General features: G+C 53.8%; 2 protein-coding genes across 3 annotated transcripts; one reads left to right on the forward strand and one right to left on the reverse strand.

The window, feature by feature from the left end:
* Positions 1–248: 248 nt before the first annotated feature.
* On the reverse strand, positions 249–5465 carry TMX2 (thioredoxin related transmembrane protein 2). 2 transcript variants are annotated; one of them, XM_074231479.1, is made up of 8 exons: positions 4900–5465; positions 3690–3750; positions 3228–3341; positions 2903–2979; positions 2568–2674; positions 2280–2345; positions 2073–2202; positions 249–1183 (listed from the first exon to the last, which is right to left on the reverse strand). In XM_074231479.1, the coding sequence occupies exons 1-8, from the start codon at positions 5389–5391 to the stop codon at positions 1034–1036; spliced, it is 1197 nt and encodes a 398-aa protein (XP_074087580.1). In that variant the 5' UTR covers positions 5392–5465; the 3' UTR covers positions 249–1033. The 2 variants fall into 2 exon arrangements, with proteins under 2 accessions (XP_074087580.1, XP_074087581.1); XM_074231480.1 differs by having other exon boundaries at positions 4975–5464.
* On the forward strand, positions 5424–14539 carry MED19 (mediator complex subunit 19). Its single transcript, XM_074231481.1, has 5 exons — positions 5424–5754; positions 11112–11368; positions 11463–11559; positions 12044–12138; positions 14125–14539. The coding sequence occupies exons 1-5, from the start codon at positions 5448–5450 to the stop codon at positions 14191–14193; spliced, it is 825 nt and encodes a 274-aa protein (XP_074087582.1). The 5' UTR covers positions 5424–5447; the 3' UTR covers positions 14194–14539.
* Positions 14540–15258: the final 719 nt, after the last annotated feature.

Genomic DNA, 15258 nt, shown 5'->3' on the forward strand with positions numbered 1-15258 from the left:
ACGCTGGGAGCGCGGCGGGGCGGGGCGGGGCCGGCGGCAGGGCGCAGGCGCGGGCCCCTTTGGAGCCGCTCTTGGAGCGACGGGACCCCCACAGACTGTGCGGAGCCGAGCCGAGGCCGCCCTTCCGGTGCTGTAGCTGTGGAAGACCAGGCGCTCTGGCCCCCCCGCGACAAACCCCGCAGCCCCCCTCGCAGACGAGGCCCACATTCTCAGCCCAAGATCGGAACTCGATAGACTGGGCCCAGGAGTGAAGTCTTGACGTTTGTTTTTATTTACTCAGTATTGGGACGCGTGGTACAGATGGGTTTTGGGGGGAGGAAAAAAATAAAGTTGATCAAGAACTAAAGACATCAGTAGAACGTGCCAAGGGAACGCTTGTACCGCCCCAACCTCTAATACAGAAACGCCCTACACTCTCGGTTCTCCTTGGCTCACAGCCATCTGTACCCCGTCTTTCCACACTTCCCTAAGGCAGACCTGTTGCACATGGATTTAAAACGAGTCCCCCAATCAAAGTTAAGCTTCAACTCTTTATGAAATGTTAATTAGCAGTAAGAGAGGCCAGAGAGACCTAAGGGAAGTAGAGTCAACGATCCTGAAGATGTTAGTCGTGGTGCCTCTGACCTGAAGGGTTCTCTCTCTTATTTGCCCCCTGGAAGGAGTATTGAAAATTACAGGATGGGGAAAACGGGTAATTTCTGAATTAACCCATTCTCTGTTCTTCCAGGCCCCCAGTCAGGATAAAATCATTCACATTCAGAAGGAAAGCTCCTCCTTCACAAAAATAAGAAATTGGATTTTTTTCCCTTGGTGAAATGGTTCACCAAATTGGGGACAAGCGCTTGGCCACAAAGGTCATTTTTGTGTGTGCCATTGTTAATTCCTCCCATTCAGCCTTGGGCCAGCTCTATTCCAAATGAGGAATAAATATAACTACTAAAAGGCAGCAGTCTATCAAGTCCCTCAGTCACCATAAGGGCTGGGCCTGGAAAGGCAAGCTTGAGGAACAGAGAGCTTGGGGAGAGCAGCACTCCTATTTGTCCTTCTTGCTTTCCTTGCTTTCCTCCTGCAGGTGAGGAGCTTCGGACTCTGGAGGCTCCTCAGGGATGGTGTCTCGGGTCTTGGTCTGCTTCTTGGCACGCTGGTACAGCTCATTCAGGCTGAACTCCCGGATCACGTTCTCCTAGGAAAGGAGATGGACACATTCAACCACACACCAATTCAGATTAGGTGAGAAAAGATTATCAAATAGCCAATCAGTGGGGAGATTCGGGTTTTTTTTTCCCTTTCCCATCTCCTCATTCTCCACTGGGTCAAGTCAGCATCAGAAGGATACTGCTGATAAAAATGACTGGATTTAACCTTTTCCTGAGTCTTGTTCGAATCCCATCCAAGTGGTTAAGCCTGAGATGTTCCTCTCAGGCTTGGGTGGGAGGTAGATCCCTTGTCTAGAATGCTGGGGTCCAGGCTGGAGTTGGATCAAGGAGACAGAATGATCCGAGTCATGTCCCCCAGCCCCTCATTAAAATGAGTCTGCCTCTCCCACTCTTCTTATTGTTATCCAATCAGTCAATTGCCAGCCTCAGGAACTCCAACTCTTTTCCAAGGACATATAAACCCTAGGGTGGGTTCCACAGAGGGTCTTTGGCATTTGGTAGTGCCAGTGTGCCAGTGACCCTATTATCTGCTAGCATAATCAATAAAATGATTAATTACTCAGAAGCTATGTTAATTGAAATTTTTATATATCACGCTTGTATTTGGACAGTGCTTAAAGAAAGAATGTAGGGGTGGCTAGGTAGCACAGTGGATAGAGCACTGGCCTCGGAGTCAGGAGTACCTGGGTTCAAATCCAGCCTCAGACACTTAATAATTACGTAGCTGTGTGGCCTTGGGTAAGTCATTTAACCACATTGCCTTCAAAAATCTTAAAAAAGAAAGAATGTAGAAGTCTCAAAAACTGTTTCAGATGAAAATTGTGGAAATGAAAGATCTTCGCCTCTTCTACCCTTCTTAAGTATCAAAAGAGACAGCTCTTCTTCCCCTCCAGCACCCTCATCCCTACTTAGTACCTCAGAGAAAGTCCACGAGACAGCTCGACTTTTCTTGTCAATCTGGGGTCTCCGCATCACCTCTTTCCCCCCCTGGAACAGGATCAGGGTGGGAAGCTGCTTGGTGAGAGGCGAGGTGCTCACTTTGTACCTGGAAGGGAAATAATGGGTTTGTGAGCTCATCTCCAGCCACGTCATCTTCATTCCTTTGTTGAGAGCACCATATACCTCGTGCTGACGTCAGGATAGCGTCCGACGTCCACCTTCCCAAAGTTCAGTCCTGTGCAGTTGTACCTGGCAGGGGGACAGCATTAACATACTGAGAAAGACACAAAGAAAACAGACTCCAGGGTGGGAAGGGTAGGGACAAAAGGAAGGGCCCTCTGTAAGTTTTCATGTTCAATCTACTTTCCTAATTCAAGGGCTTTGGATGGAGCAGCATGTGCATCACTCAAGGCTAAAAAACTGTGAGGAGGGGCAAGCTGTTTCCACAGACCCTCCTGCTGTGCTACTCACTTGAGGGAAAGGTCAGCATAGATAGGAGCAAATGACTGGCACTCATTAGACCAATTGGCAAAGAACTCCACGATCCAAGTGACTCGCTTGTCCCGCTCCAGCTCTTCCTGCCGTATACAAAGTATGTCAGACCCTCCCTCAGGGGTCTCAGACCCCAATGCCTAGTTTCTCAACCTCTTTGCCATACAAACACACAGCCCCATCACACATCTCTGATTCAGTGACACAAGTCCCCAAACATACTTGTTCCTCCTGGAAAAAATAAGGAAACTGCAGATTTCACCCCTCCTTCTTAACCACTCCCACCTCGGCGTAAAGAAAGAAGGATAACTCACGTCGATTGTCTTGTCGTTAAAGTATTTGATATATTCAGGGCCCATGTAGAGGGGGGGTTTGCAAGTCATGAGGAATACTAAATACAAAAAGAGAGTGGAAAAACAACTAGAACTTCTCTGGGGACCTTAGAGCCCTTGTGCTCTCCAAACACCCAGGCATTTTGCTTTAGGGCTCAGCTTGAGTCAACTGAAGGGCTCAAAGAATTAGGGCAAAGAAAGGGAAATCTGGTTTTTGATTAGGACTAGGTCCCCAGAGTCAAGTCCATGCCCAACCCAAAAGAAATCTGCCCATTTCCCCAGAGTTTTAAAAAGCCAGGACCCTCACCGATGCACAGCGTGATGTAGAGTAGGCCCATACGAATGTCCAGTCGGAAAAAGAGGATGGCGTTGGCAACTTTACTGAACATGAAGATGTTACCAATATGCTGCTCCACGGTGACTGAAATGCAGGTGTCAAAGGTCAGGCTGGAGCTGAAGGAGCCCTGACCACTTTCCCTGTCCCTATCCCCCAAACAACTTGAGGCCACTTTGGAAAGCTTCTTCCATAAGGCCTCAGGTCCAAGGAGCTGGGCTCCACCCCAGCAAGCAGTGCTCTTCCAATAGAAGAAAGTAAATAGAGAGAAAACAGTAACTTAAACCATATAATCCCAGTTGGAAGAGTTCTTGACCCACAATGAAATCACTGGGTTTTCCCCAATGGCTCTTGAGGCAGGCAAGGCAAGAAGGAGAAACGGGCGCTAAGAGTGAATGAGCCCGACTCCCCCCACCCCCCAGACTCAACACTCACTTGATCTCCGGTTCTTCATCATTACAATGGCACTGAGGAACATTAAGATCTCCACCTCTCTCTGAAAGAGAAGCAAGTGACTGCGTATGAAAAGCCAAGGCAGAGTGGCCAAGAAATCCCAAATGGTAGAAAAACTGATACAACAGAAATTAATTCATAGGTATATATATTTAAACCACATTATCTTTCTCCCTCATATAGTAATAGAGTGTTTCTCGCAGGTTTGCAAAGCAAAGTAGTACCTTTTCCTGTGCCTGTGTGTGTGTGTGTGTGTGTGTGTGTGTGTGTGTGTGTGTAATTTGCCAGTGTTTCATGCTATAATCCCCTTCAGTTATTTCCTAGGAGTTTGGGGAGATCATGAGTCTGTTTGCTGACTAATATGTTTCAAAGATTTGGGAAACTGAGAAACTGTCTATGAATCCCGTCAGTACCATCTCCTCAACAAAAGGTACTCAACTATTTTATATGGAGGCCCTTAGCCTCTTTGAATAGTTGAACACCAGGCATCACTAAATTGCCAGCAGTCCATCCAGGATGAATTCTAAAAAGATACTTTGACACTAAAACACAATTCAGTTTCATTATAGGGAAACCAAGTCGTTCTAGCATGAGGAATGAGCATTTTCCCAGGGCACCTTATTATCCTGCCTCTTTTAGGATCAGCAGAGTAGTATTCAACTTAAGTCACTTAGAGATGAGCAAATGATCCCACCCAACCTGCACCACACCAGGAAGGCATGGCCTTCACTGTGCACGAACACACTGCATTTTTGCCCCAATTCCCCATCATCCACGAAGGCAGAAACCAGAAGAGGCCTGGGTGTGGGCCCGCCATCTCCTATGTACCCGGGCGAGCGTGCTCGGGCTGGGGCACAAAGCAAGGTCAAAGTCTCCCGGGGTGGGGGTGGGGTGCAGGAAAAAGCGAGGCGGGGCGGGGACGGGCCTGGGGCTCCGGCTCGGGGGTCGCGGCGGCCGCGGCCCCTCTTCTGCCTCCGGGCGCTTGTGGGGCGGGAGAGCTGCGCGGGGAACTGGGCGCCTCGCCGAGGGCACGGTGCCCCCGTGCCCCCCGTGCCCCGGGCAGGGCCTTCCCGCGGGGCGGCCCGGAACCCGCTAGAGGCCTGGCTTCTGGGCCGCGGAGGGGCCGGTTTTCTCCGAGACGCCGCGCGGGCAGGGCCCGGGGGAAGAGCCCGGGCCGCGCCGCGCCGCTCACCCAGTCGAAGTCGCAGGGGTTGCCGTCCTCGCGCTGCGTGGGGAGGCCGAGGCACAGCGGCGGCAGCTTCCTCACCAGCAGGAAGGCCGCCGACAGCAGCGCCGACAGCAGGTAGTAGGGCCTGGCCAGCCAGCGCGACAGCCGCGGCACCGAGTACAGCAGCGCCAGCAGCGGGGCCAGCACCGCCATCTTGCCCGGCCCGAGTCCCCGCCGGCCGCCGGCCGGGCCCTCGGCCTCCGGCCGCCCGGGCCTCCCGATTGGGCCGCGCCTCTGTCGCTCCGGAATCTGCGCCGGGGGCTGAGTGGCGATTGGACGGAGCCGAAGGAAGGGCCTTCCGGAGAGGCCGGCCTCCGGCGACTTCCCTCGACGATTGGATGCCGTGAGCGGGGGAGGCGGGGGAAACGGGGGTTGGCCGGGGCCCGAGCGACGCTTCCTCCCCGCCACGCCATCTCCGAGCGACGGAAGTCCTTCGTCCGGCGGAGCCAGACGCATCCAATAAGGAGAGGCTCCGGGGAGAGGAGGGAGGGGCCGCGCGAGAAGCCTGTCCAATGGGAGGCCGCGGCGGCGCCAGACTCCGAGGGGGCGGAGGCGGCAGCGGCGGCGGCAGCGGCGGCGGCGGCACAGGGCTCGACGCGATGGAGAACTTCACGGCGCTCTTCGGTGCCCAGACCGAGCCGCCGCCGCCGCCCCCGAGCGCGCTGGGCTTCGGGCCGGGCAAGCCGCCCCCTCCGCCGCCTCCTCCTCCGGGCGGCGGCCCCGGCCCCGTGCCGCCGCCCGCCGCGGCCCCGGCCGCCCCCGGCGCGGACAAGGCCGCCGCCGGCTGCGGGCCCTTCTACCTGATGCGGGAGCTCCCGGGTGAGTCCGAGGCTCCCGGGAAGCGGCCAATCCCCTCCCAGGGGCGGTGAGGGGCCGGGCTGTGGGCCAATGAGCGGCCGCGGCGGGGCCTGCCGGGGGGCGGGGCCGGGGGGCGGCTCGGCCAATGAGCGGCCCGGGAGCCCGGACCCGGGTTCGACCCTCGCTCCTGGCGGCGCCCGGCGCGGAATAGCGGCGGGGCAGCTGAGGGGTCAGGGGTCGGGGGTCGGGGGTCGGGGGTCCCGGGTCCCGGCGGCGCGCAGCCTGTGCCCGCCTCAGGGGACGCGGCAGGCGGAACGGAGCTAGAGGCGCCCCCAGAGGGCGAGCCCCGAGGTGGCCTGGGCCCCCGAGGTGGACTGGGCCCCGCGGGCAGGGCGAGCCCCGAGGTGGCCTGGGCCCCCGAGGTGGACTGGGCCCCGCGGGCAGGGCGAGCCCCGAGGTGGACTGGGCCCCGAGGTGGACTGAGCCCGGCGGGCAGGGCGAGCCCCGAGGTGGACTGGGCCCCGCGGCAGGGCGAGCCCCGAGGTGGACTGGGCCCCGGCAGGACGAGCCCCGAGGTGGACTGAGCCCCGAGGTGGACTGGGCCCCGAGGTGGACTGAGCCCGGCGGGCAGGGCGAGCCCCGAGGTGGACTGAGCCCGGCGGGCAGGGCGAGCCCCGAGGTGGACTGGGCCCCGGCAGGGCGAGCCCCGAGGTGGACTGGGCCCCGGCAGGGCGAGCCCCGAGGTGGACTGAGCCCCGGCAGGGCGAGCCCCGAGGTGGACTGGGCCCCGCGGCAGGGCGAGCCCCGAGGTGGACTGGGCCCCGGCAGGGTGAGCCCCGAGGTGGACTGGGCCCCGCGGCAGGGCGAGCCCCGAGGTGGACTGGGCCCCGGCAGGGCGAGCCCCGAGGTGGACTGGGCCCCGAGGTGGACTGGGCCCTGGGGTGGACTGGGCCCCGCGGCGGGGCTGCCTCTGGAACTTAAGGAGGCGGAGCACGTGCTCAGAACCGCTCTCGAAAGTAGTGGGGGGCGCTGGGGGCGCAGTGGGAGGGCCCAGACACTTCATAATGACCTAACGGGTCACCGCCTCACAGCCTCCCAAAAGTCACGGGAACCGTTTGCAACCATATGAACCATTACACTTCACTAACTCAGTAAACGAGAGAATGCACACCAAAACCATCCTGAGGAGCCTCGTACCCTGAAAAGAGGCGGGGGTCCCCGCCGGTGCTTGGGGAAGCAGTGGGAAGTCACGCTGGTGCGGGTGCCTTGTACCCCAATACGGTTATTGATCAGAGGCGGCTGGGTGGCACAGTGGATAGAGCCCCGGCCCTGCAGTCAGGAGGACCCGGGTTCAAGGTCGGCCTCAGACACTTCATGACCTAGCTGTGTGGCCTTGGGCAAGCCGCTTAACCCCATTGCCTTGCAAAAACCTAGCAAAAGAAAGATTATTGATAAGAAGAAAGCCCCTTATATACCAAAATATTTATAGTAATTTTTGTGATAGCAAAGAATTAGAAACCAATGACATACCTATTCATTGGCAAAATGCCTAAACAAAACTGGTACGTGAATATACCACAATATAAGGCTGTAAGAAGCGAGGACTATGAAAAACAGAAGCATAGAAAAATCTACAGGAATTAGTGCAGAATGTAAGCAGAAGCACAGAAACTGGTATGTCCACAGTGACCGGAGCAATATAAACAGAACTGTCACCAAACAATTCAAAACTGAATGTTGCAAAATTATAAAGAAGTGTGGCGTGGAAGAAGAGATAGAAGAAACACTCCCACCTCATCCCATAGATAGACTATGTATATACTGTCAAACTTTTTCAAGGTATTGATCTTTTGTACAGATTTTTTCCGTGAATTTTTTCTTTTAAAAATGCTAATTGTTATATGGCTTGGCTTTCTGAGGGAAGAAGGAGAAGAGGAATACTGGGGGAAATGATGGTGATGTAAAAAGAAGGGATAGGGAAAGTGAATGGAATCAGCATTTAAATAATGCCTACTATATGTGCATGGATGGCACTGTACTTTTTCTTTAATTATCTCATTTGATCCTCACAATAACTCTGAGATAGATGCTATTATTGTCCTCATTACAGTTGAAGAAACTAAAGTAAGCAGAGGTTAAATGACTCACCTAGGGACACACAGCTAGTAATTGTCTGAAGCTAAACTATTGATTCTAAAAAGTTATTTTTACTTTTACAAAAATTACAAAGAAAAAAAAATGTTGAACTTACATAGAGCAGAGGGACCAGGGAAAACTGTCGAGCTGTAAGTTGGAGTTGGAGACATAACTGAGGTTTGGAGATAGGATGTGCCCATCATTCTCTGAGGTGATAGTAGAAACAAAGCTGTCGAAACAAATAAGATCTCCAGGGGAAAAGGAGAAAATCAGAGGCTAAGACCTGAAGTCTGATGTGAATACCTTGAGTCACATCCAGCAGGTGGATAAAATGGACTAGAGAAATAAGAAGGGAACTAGGATGGCAAGGGGTTACGGAGGCCAATAGAGAGAAATCCTGAAGGGCAGAAAAGTCAAGGAGGGGGGCAGCTAGGTGGTGCAGTGGATAGAGCACCAGCCTTGGAGTCAGGAGGACCTGAGTTCAAATCCACCCTCAGACGCTTAATAATTACCTAGCTGTGTGGCCTTGGGCAAGCCACTTAACCCCATTGCCTTGCAAAAACATAAAAAAAAAAAGTCAAGGAAGAAGAAAAAAGCAGTTTATAATGTCTCAGAAAAAGGACTTTGGAGACTAGTGGCCAGCCCAAGCTTGGGCAGTGGAGCTTTTCAGGTAGGCTTTTGTTGCATTGAGTTGTTTTTCAGTCATGTTTTTGTGACCCCTTCTGAGGTTTTCTTGGCAAAGATACTGGAGGACTTGGCCAATTCCTTCTCCAGCTCATTTTAGAGATGAGGAAACTGAGGCAGGCAGGGTGGAGCGACTTGATAGTGCCTGTCTTAAAACTAGGGTCTTACTGGTCCAGAGCCACTGTTCCCTCCACTGTGTCACCCAGCCAATTTTCTCTCTGATCGATTAAGGTAAAGAGAGGTTAGGGGCCTTGCTCAGGGTCATTCAGCTGGAGAGTATCTATCTAAGGTCAGATTTGAACTCAGGTCTTCCTGACTTTGCCCTTCACTCTATCCATCGAGCCACCTTTGTGCTACTGCTGTGTGTCCTACTTTTTGTGCCCTTATTTGGGATTTTCTTCACAAGATACAGGAGTGGTTTTTGCCATTTCCTTCTCCCACTCATTTTACAGAGGAAAAACTGAGGCAGTCAGAGTTAAGGGACTTGCCCGGGGTCCTACAGTTAGTGGTCAGGTGTCTGAGGCCAGATTTCATCTCAAATAAGTCTTCCCGTTTCCAAGCCCAGAACTCTGTCTATACTTCACCACTTAGCTGCCCCCAGGTATCCATAAGAAGACAGTATTTAGTATGCAGTGAAGTGGGGGGGGGGGGGAATATTGCATTATTTGGAATTAAGATTAAGAAGTTACTGGTGAGCTTTGAAAAAACTGAAGTCAATATAGAGTCTTGGCTGAAGAGAGTTGCCTGGGAATTGTAGGAAATGGACCTGTTTGACCTTAAAAGGAAGGAAAAAATACCCAGAGGAATTCAGACTAAATAATGCCTGTAAACTCCTTTGGAAGTTTCAGATGAAAGGCCCGTGTGGTAGCGCACTCTATTGACCTATGGTACTCTTGTCTCAAGTTATCTGATCACACACAATCAGAACTGTAGCTAACCATCCCCACCTCTGTCAGCATTCGAATAAGTGACCCACTTTTGAGGAAGAACTCAGAGACGACACAGGAGTCAGAGCACAGTGGTGACTGGACATCCTCTTAAAAACGACATGTCCAGAATGGAACTCATTCTCTTCCCCGCAAAAACCTCCTCTAACTTCCCTGTTGCTCTCAGGCCCACTGTCCTGCCAGTCCCCCGACTCACAGCCTGGCTGCAATCCTGGCTCCTCACTCTCACTCACTGCCCAGTTGACAGACCCGTCCAAATGACCTTCCCAACACCTCTGGTTTGCACCCTCCTTTCTCATCTGACGAAGCCCCGGCTTGCTGCAGGAGCCGCCGGTGGGACTGCGTGACCCATGTCTGCCCACCACTGACTGCCTTGGACCAGAGTGGCAAAAAGTGAGCTTCCCAAAGCACGGGTCTGACCGGCCCTCCGCCACCCAGCAGCCTGCAGTAGCTCTCTTTTACCACCAGGGTCACATATGGAAACCTCTCTGGATTTAAAGACCCTTCATAACTTGATAACTCTCACCCCCACTTTTCCCAGTGCAGTGACTTCCCTAAGGGCAGATATTGTGGTGCTGACAGCAAAGTCAGGAAAATCATCATACCACTGATCTTTTTACAATGCCAGAGCCTCTGGTACCCACTGATAAAAGGCAGTCCCACCCCCAAAGAAACTGAAAATGAACTTGGTGAAATGTTTGTTGTTTCTTAGTCTTGAATAAGAAGCTGAAAGTTCCTCAGGAAGTAAACCAAGAGTAGAGAAGCTTTAAATTCAGCCTTTAGGTCCATTGCTAGACTCGGTGGGTTGCTTTGCTTAATACAGTGAGAATAAAGCCTTATTCTAAAGGTTTCTCAGAGCAACTGAAGAGCCGCACAGTGTTAATAAAGGTCGAGACTTCAGGGTTGCTAACCCTGAAGCCCACTGCCCAAGGGCAGCTGTGTGCAGACCTCTGACCTCCAAGACTCTCTCAGCCTTCTTGGCTTCTTCCCAGCAGGCATCCCTCCCATCTCTCTCTCTCTCTCTTGTACTTGGATCTCCTCATTCTTCTCTTGGGTCTGTCTTCCCATTGGAACCAGACCATGACATGGAAACTGGTTTGAAGTTCCATGAAGATGAAGGCATTTTTTTTATTTTTTTTAAAAAAATGGGTGTGGCTAGGTGGATAGAGCACTGGCCCTGGAGTCAGGAGTACCTGAGTTCAAATCCGGCCTCAGTCACTTAATAATTACCTAGCTGTGTGGCCTTGGGCAAGCCACTTAACCCCATTGCCTTGCAAAAACTAAAAAAAAAAATAAAAATAAAAAAAATTTAAAAAGTCTGCTGCTCTAGTTAGGAATTGTATCATTTGAGAGTTAGTACAGTAGAGTTTACCTACTCTAACCTTTTATTTAAGAAACTGAGGCTAAGAGGGACAAGGGACTGCAGGGTAGTTTGCTGAGCTGAAACTCATTCTTGGGCTTTGTGGTCTCCCCTCCTCATTTACAAATGGGTGAATTCAACATTTTATGTTTCTCTTAAGGAAGCAAACAGGCGGAGTAGCTCACGCTCCTCATCCGGCCTGCCTGGAAGCTGCAGCCCTTGAATCCTCCTCCCTTGCCCTTTCTCTGCAGGCAGCACAGAACTGACAGGTAGCACCAATTTGATCACACACTACAACTTGGAGCACGCCTACAATAAATTCTGTGGGAAGAAGGTGAAGGAGAAGCTGAGTAATTTCCTGCCCGACTTGCCCGGGATGATCGACCTGCCTGGCTCCCACGACAACAGCGGCCTCCGTTCTCTCATTGAGAAGCCCCCCATCCTCGGGGGCTCTTTCAATCCCATCACCGGCACCATGCTGGCGGGCTTCCGCCTGCACGCTGGCCCGGTGAGTCCTGCGACCGGGGTTGAGGGGAGGGGGACTGGCGACGGGGGGCACGGCCTCCACCTCTACTCATGGCACCTCTGGGCCCTTCTTCCAGCTGCCGGAGCAGTGTCGACTGATGCATATCCAGCCCCCCAAGAAGAAGAATAAGCACAAGCACAAACAGAGCCGAACCCAGGACCCCGTCCCCCCAGGTAAGAAGCTGCTCCTGAAGGCCAGAAAGCTTTCTCATCTTCTGCATCTGATTCTTGCTGCCCTCCAGCAGTCTGAAACCAGTAGGCACTCACATTCCTCGAACGAGCGCTGTCCTCACACCACCCCGTAGTAAGTTAGCTAGCGCCAGGAGGACAATCCCTGTTTTATAGCGGAGAAGGAAAGTGACTTGCCCAAGGCCACACAGCCAGGAAGCCTCTGAGTCGGGATTTGAACTCAGGTTTCCCGATTCCAAGTCTAGGGCTTTTTTTCACTGTACCAGGCTGGCCATTCTCTTAACACAAAGCTCCTGCCGAGTCCAGGAAGAACCAGTGCCCTGGGGGGTACTTGATACGGAGTCCCTGGTAGAGCCTGAGGCCCCTTTCAAGCCACTTGGAAAGTAACAGTTGTCCTTGACTCAGTTTTCATGTTGGCTTTTGAGTTCATAAGCAGTAGGAACTCTACAGGTGATACTGTCTCCTATAGAAACTCCATCCGATTCGGATCACAAGAAAAAGAAAAAGAAAAAGGAAGAAGATCCTGAGCGGAAAAGGAAGAAGAAAGAAAAGAAGAAGAAGAAGGTAGGATAGTGGTCTCTTCCTGTAACCCAGTGAGGTCCTGTGTATCTTGTTTTTATCTTAAGGCGAATCCAAGTCCTTTCCCTCAGGTGGTGGACCTGCGGCTGGAACCCCCTGGGATCGTAGGCCACTCACATTTGTGTAGGGCTCTAAGGGTCACCCACCGCTTTCCTCACAGCAGCCCTGGCACCTAGTGTTAGGGAGAGTGTTGATATGCCCGTTTGACAGTTGAGGGGCCTGCCTGTGGCGGCAGCGGCAGACTTCTCTCAAGTCTCCTGCCCTCCTCCTTCCCCGCTTGCTCTCAGAGAGGACTTTGCGTCCTCCTTTCCTGAGGACACTGAGGCAGTCTGTCCCTCAGAACCCTGCTGCCTTAGGCCTCCTTCCTTCCTTGCTCGTGTCTCTGCCAGAGAGGGCCCATCTCTTTGCCAAGGCTGCCCCCTCCTCGGGCCCCCAGCCCCACCTTGGAGCTCTCCTGTCTCTCTTCTTCATCTCCAGCCTCTCCTCGGTTGCCCAGAGATAAGGCCCCGGTCGCCCCCAGCCTCAGGAAACCTGTACTCGATCAGCTCCCCATCTCTCTTCCTTTTCACAGTCAGACTCCAAGCAGAGGCCGTCTTCCTTCGTGGCCTCCACTTCCTCCCCGCTTCCCAGGCCCCGGCGGCCTGCCTTGTGACCCTGCACTCAGTTCAAGTCGTGCTCTTTTGGTCCCCAGCCAGCTCTTAAATGCCGGGGCTGGAGGCCTCCGCTCTGTCCCCTTCCTGGGGTTCTCCCACCTGCTTGGCTAGTCCTCGGCCTCCTTTGCCAGGCTTTGTCTGCCCTGCTTCCTCCTCCAAGACCGCCCCTTCTCTCTTTCCACCCTTTCTCACGGGTTCAATGAGCATCCTGAGGGAGACAGCTCCCTCCTCTATCCAGCCGTGATCTCTCTGAGCTCCCGACCAGCCTCTTCTCTCCCTGGATGTCCCTTCAGCCTCTCGACCGTGGCATCTCGTGACCTTCCTCTCTGACACCGCCCCTGGTGCAGACTGCCCTGCTTTCTGTAGCTGGCACTGCCATCCTTTAGCCATCCCTGTGGTTGTGGCCCTTGGCTCTACCATCTCCACTCCTCACATCTGGTCAGCAGTTGAGTCTTGTCATTCTGCCTCCACTTCTCTCCCATCCATCCCTTCTCTCTGCTCATAGTCACGACCGACGTCCGGGCCCGGGCCCCCGTCGCCTCTTGTCCGAACGGCCGGGATCCCGGCTTCTCTCCTCTGCACCGTCTTCCTCACCTACCACAATAGTTTAAATGCACAGGTAGGTCCACGCCTCGTGTCCGATTCCTTGATCGGAAACCTACAGTGGGAGAAGACAAGCTTCTCAGCTCGGCCTCTCTTTGTAGACTTCTCCCCCGCGCTCCCCTTCCCACACGAGCTGCCTCTCAGCCTCTTGAGGGTCCCCACGCTCGGCTTTCCCGGTTCGGCGGCCTCGACGGAGTCTGGCCGTGCCTCGAATCCTCTCCTTCCCACTTTCGCCTCGGAGAATCCTTAGCTCGCTCCCCGCGAGGCTCAGCTTCGGTTCGACCTCCTCCAGGAAGCGCTTTCTCATCAGAGCGGTTCAGGCTTTCTCCCTCTTCCAGTTACACTGTACTTGTTCCCATCCCCGTAGAATGGAAGCTCCTCGAGGGCAGGGCCTGTTTTCTTTGTTTCCAGCATCCAGCAGAGTGCCTCGCTCAGAGCTGGCCCTTGCCACATGCTGGTGAGGCGAGGCGAGGCTCAGAAGTGAAGGGAGGCCACAGGGCTACAGGAGCTAGTGAGCGGCCGAGCAGGGAGACACAGACCCAGCCTCCTGAGGCCCAGGCCAGGCCTCAGCCACTCTACCCACGCTGCCTCTCTCTAGCCTCTTGCCTACTTGTCCTTTAAGGTGGGACAAGACAGGTGGGGTAGTTTACCACCTGTGGTGAGCTTCCCGAGAACTGAGATGGCCTCCCTCCATTTGCTTCTGTTTTTTCCCCAGAACCGCCACAGTCCAGAGCACCCCGGTATGGGCAGCTCCCAGGCCAGCAGCAGCAGTAGCCTCCGCTAAGACCAGTGGACAACGGACGGGCCGGGGGAGCTCTCTTCTCCTGCACTGAACTTGGCCACCGAAGCGGCTCTGGAGGCTAGAGGACACGCTGCCCTTGAAGCGTTCCCCTGTGATGGGGGAGAATGCGGGCCAGGCCAGCTCCGGCTGGGGACGAATGAGGCGGATTCATTAGGGGTGGGAAGGGCAGTGCCTGGGAAAGGCGCCCAACTGGCTCTCCCGGTGGAGCCGCTTTTTCCCTTCCCAAGGAGCCTTCTCTCCGTGTGTTTTTGTACAGTTTGTCTGCTTTAAGATTTGGATTGGTTTATTAGGACTTGGTTTCTTTTTTAAAACTTCACATTATACCAAACTGGCTGAATTGTGACACTAGGGTATCGGGAACCAATGAGATTCTTTCCTCGAAGGACAGGTTTGAACATCCTGCTGTTACTGTCTTTTTTTTTTTTCCCTTTTCATCAGGAAGCAGCTAGAATGATACTGGGCGAGGTTACTGAGGCAAAGGTACCCCCCCCCAATGCCACCCCCCAAATACTGACATTGCTAAACCTCCTATTCCCACTGATGGAAAACCCAGGCAGGGGTCAGGTCTGGCAACAAGACAGAGCATCCTGCGAAGGACCTAAGGCATCCTTCCCACCAGCTAAATGATGAGCCTAGCCCCAAAGAGGGTCCCCTGTATCCCAGTTTCTTCAGCTGAGGAAAAAAGCTCAGGGAGGTTGTCTAATGTCACACAGGAGAAACAACCTTGCTATTGGGGGGGGGGTCACCAGTTCTAATTCAGATGGAGATAGCTGCAGCCAGAGAGATCTCTGGCTACTCTAGACTTGGGTTCCAGTAGAAACCAGGATGGGGCCTGGAGTAGAGAGCTTTTGAGGGTGAGGCAGGTTAAAGCTGGCCCAGGGCAGCAGGTGGTACTCGGCCACACTTGACAAGGTGGGGGGGTGTCTCCCTTGGCTGCTGTTGCCCCCACCTCCTTTCCAAAGGCATAATCAACACAGCCCCCTAACAACACTTGGCCTATGGCTTACCCTGGTTTTCAGCTGACTTCACCCAGCTCTTTGGGCCCCC

The sequence above is a fragment of the Macrotis lagotis genome, chromosome 3, assembly GCF_037893015.1.
Source record: "Macrotis lagotis isolate mMagLag1 chromosome 3, bilby.v1.9.chrom.fasta, whole genome shotgun sequence".
Lineage (NCBI taxonomy): Eukaryota > Metazoa > Chordata > Mammalia > Peramelemorphia > Peramelidae > Macrotis > Macrotis lagotis.

Bases quoted from the DNA above. Each gene is read 5' to 3' on its own strand.
- MED19 (XM_074231481.1), top strand. From the start codon at position 5,448: ATGGGAGGCCGCGGCGGCGCCAGACTCCGAGGGGGCGGAGGCGGCAGC. The intron at 5,755-11,111 runs GTGAGTCCGAGG...CTTTCTCTGCAG, and splicing joins CCTGATGCGGGAGCTCCCGG to GCAGCACAGAACTGACAGGT. The intron at 11,560-12,043 runs GTAAGAAGCTGC...TGTCTCCTATAG, and splicing joins CCAGGACCCCGTCCCCCCAG to AAACTCCATCCGATTCGGAT.
- TMX2 (XM_074231479.1), bottom strand. From the start codon at position 5,391: ATGCGTCTGGCTCCGCCGGACGAAGGACTTCCGTCGCTCGGAGATGGC. The intron at 3,342-3,689 runs GTGAGTGTTGAG...CCTGCATTTCAG, and splicing joins GATGAAGAACCGGAGATCAA to TCACCGTGGAGCAGCATATT. The intron at 2,203-2,279 runs GTATATGGTGCT...TTTCCCTTCCAG, and splicing joins TATCCTGACGTCAGCACGAG to GTACAAAGTGAGCACCTCGC.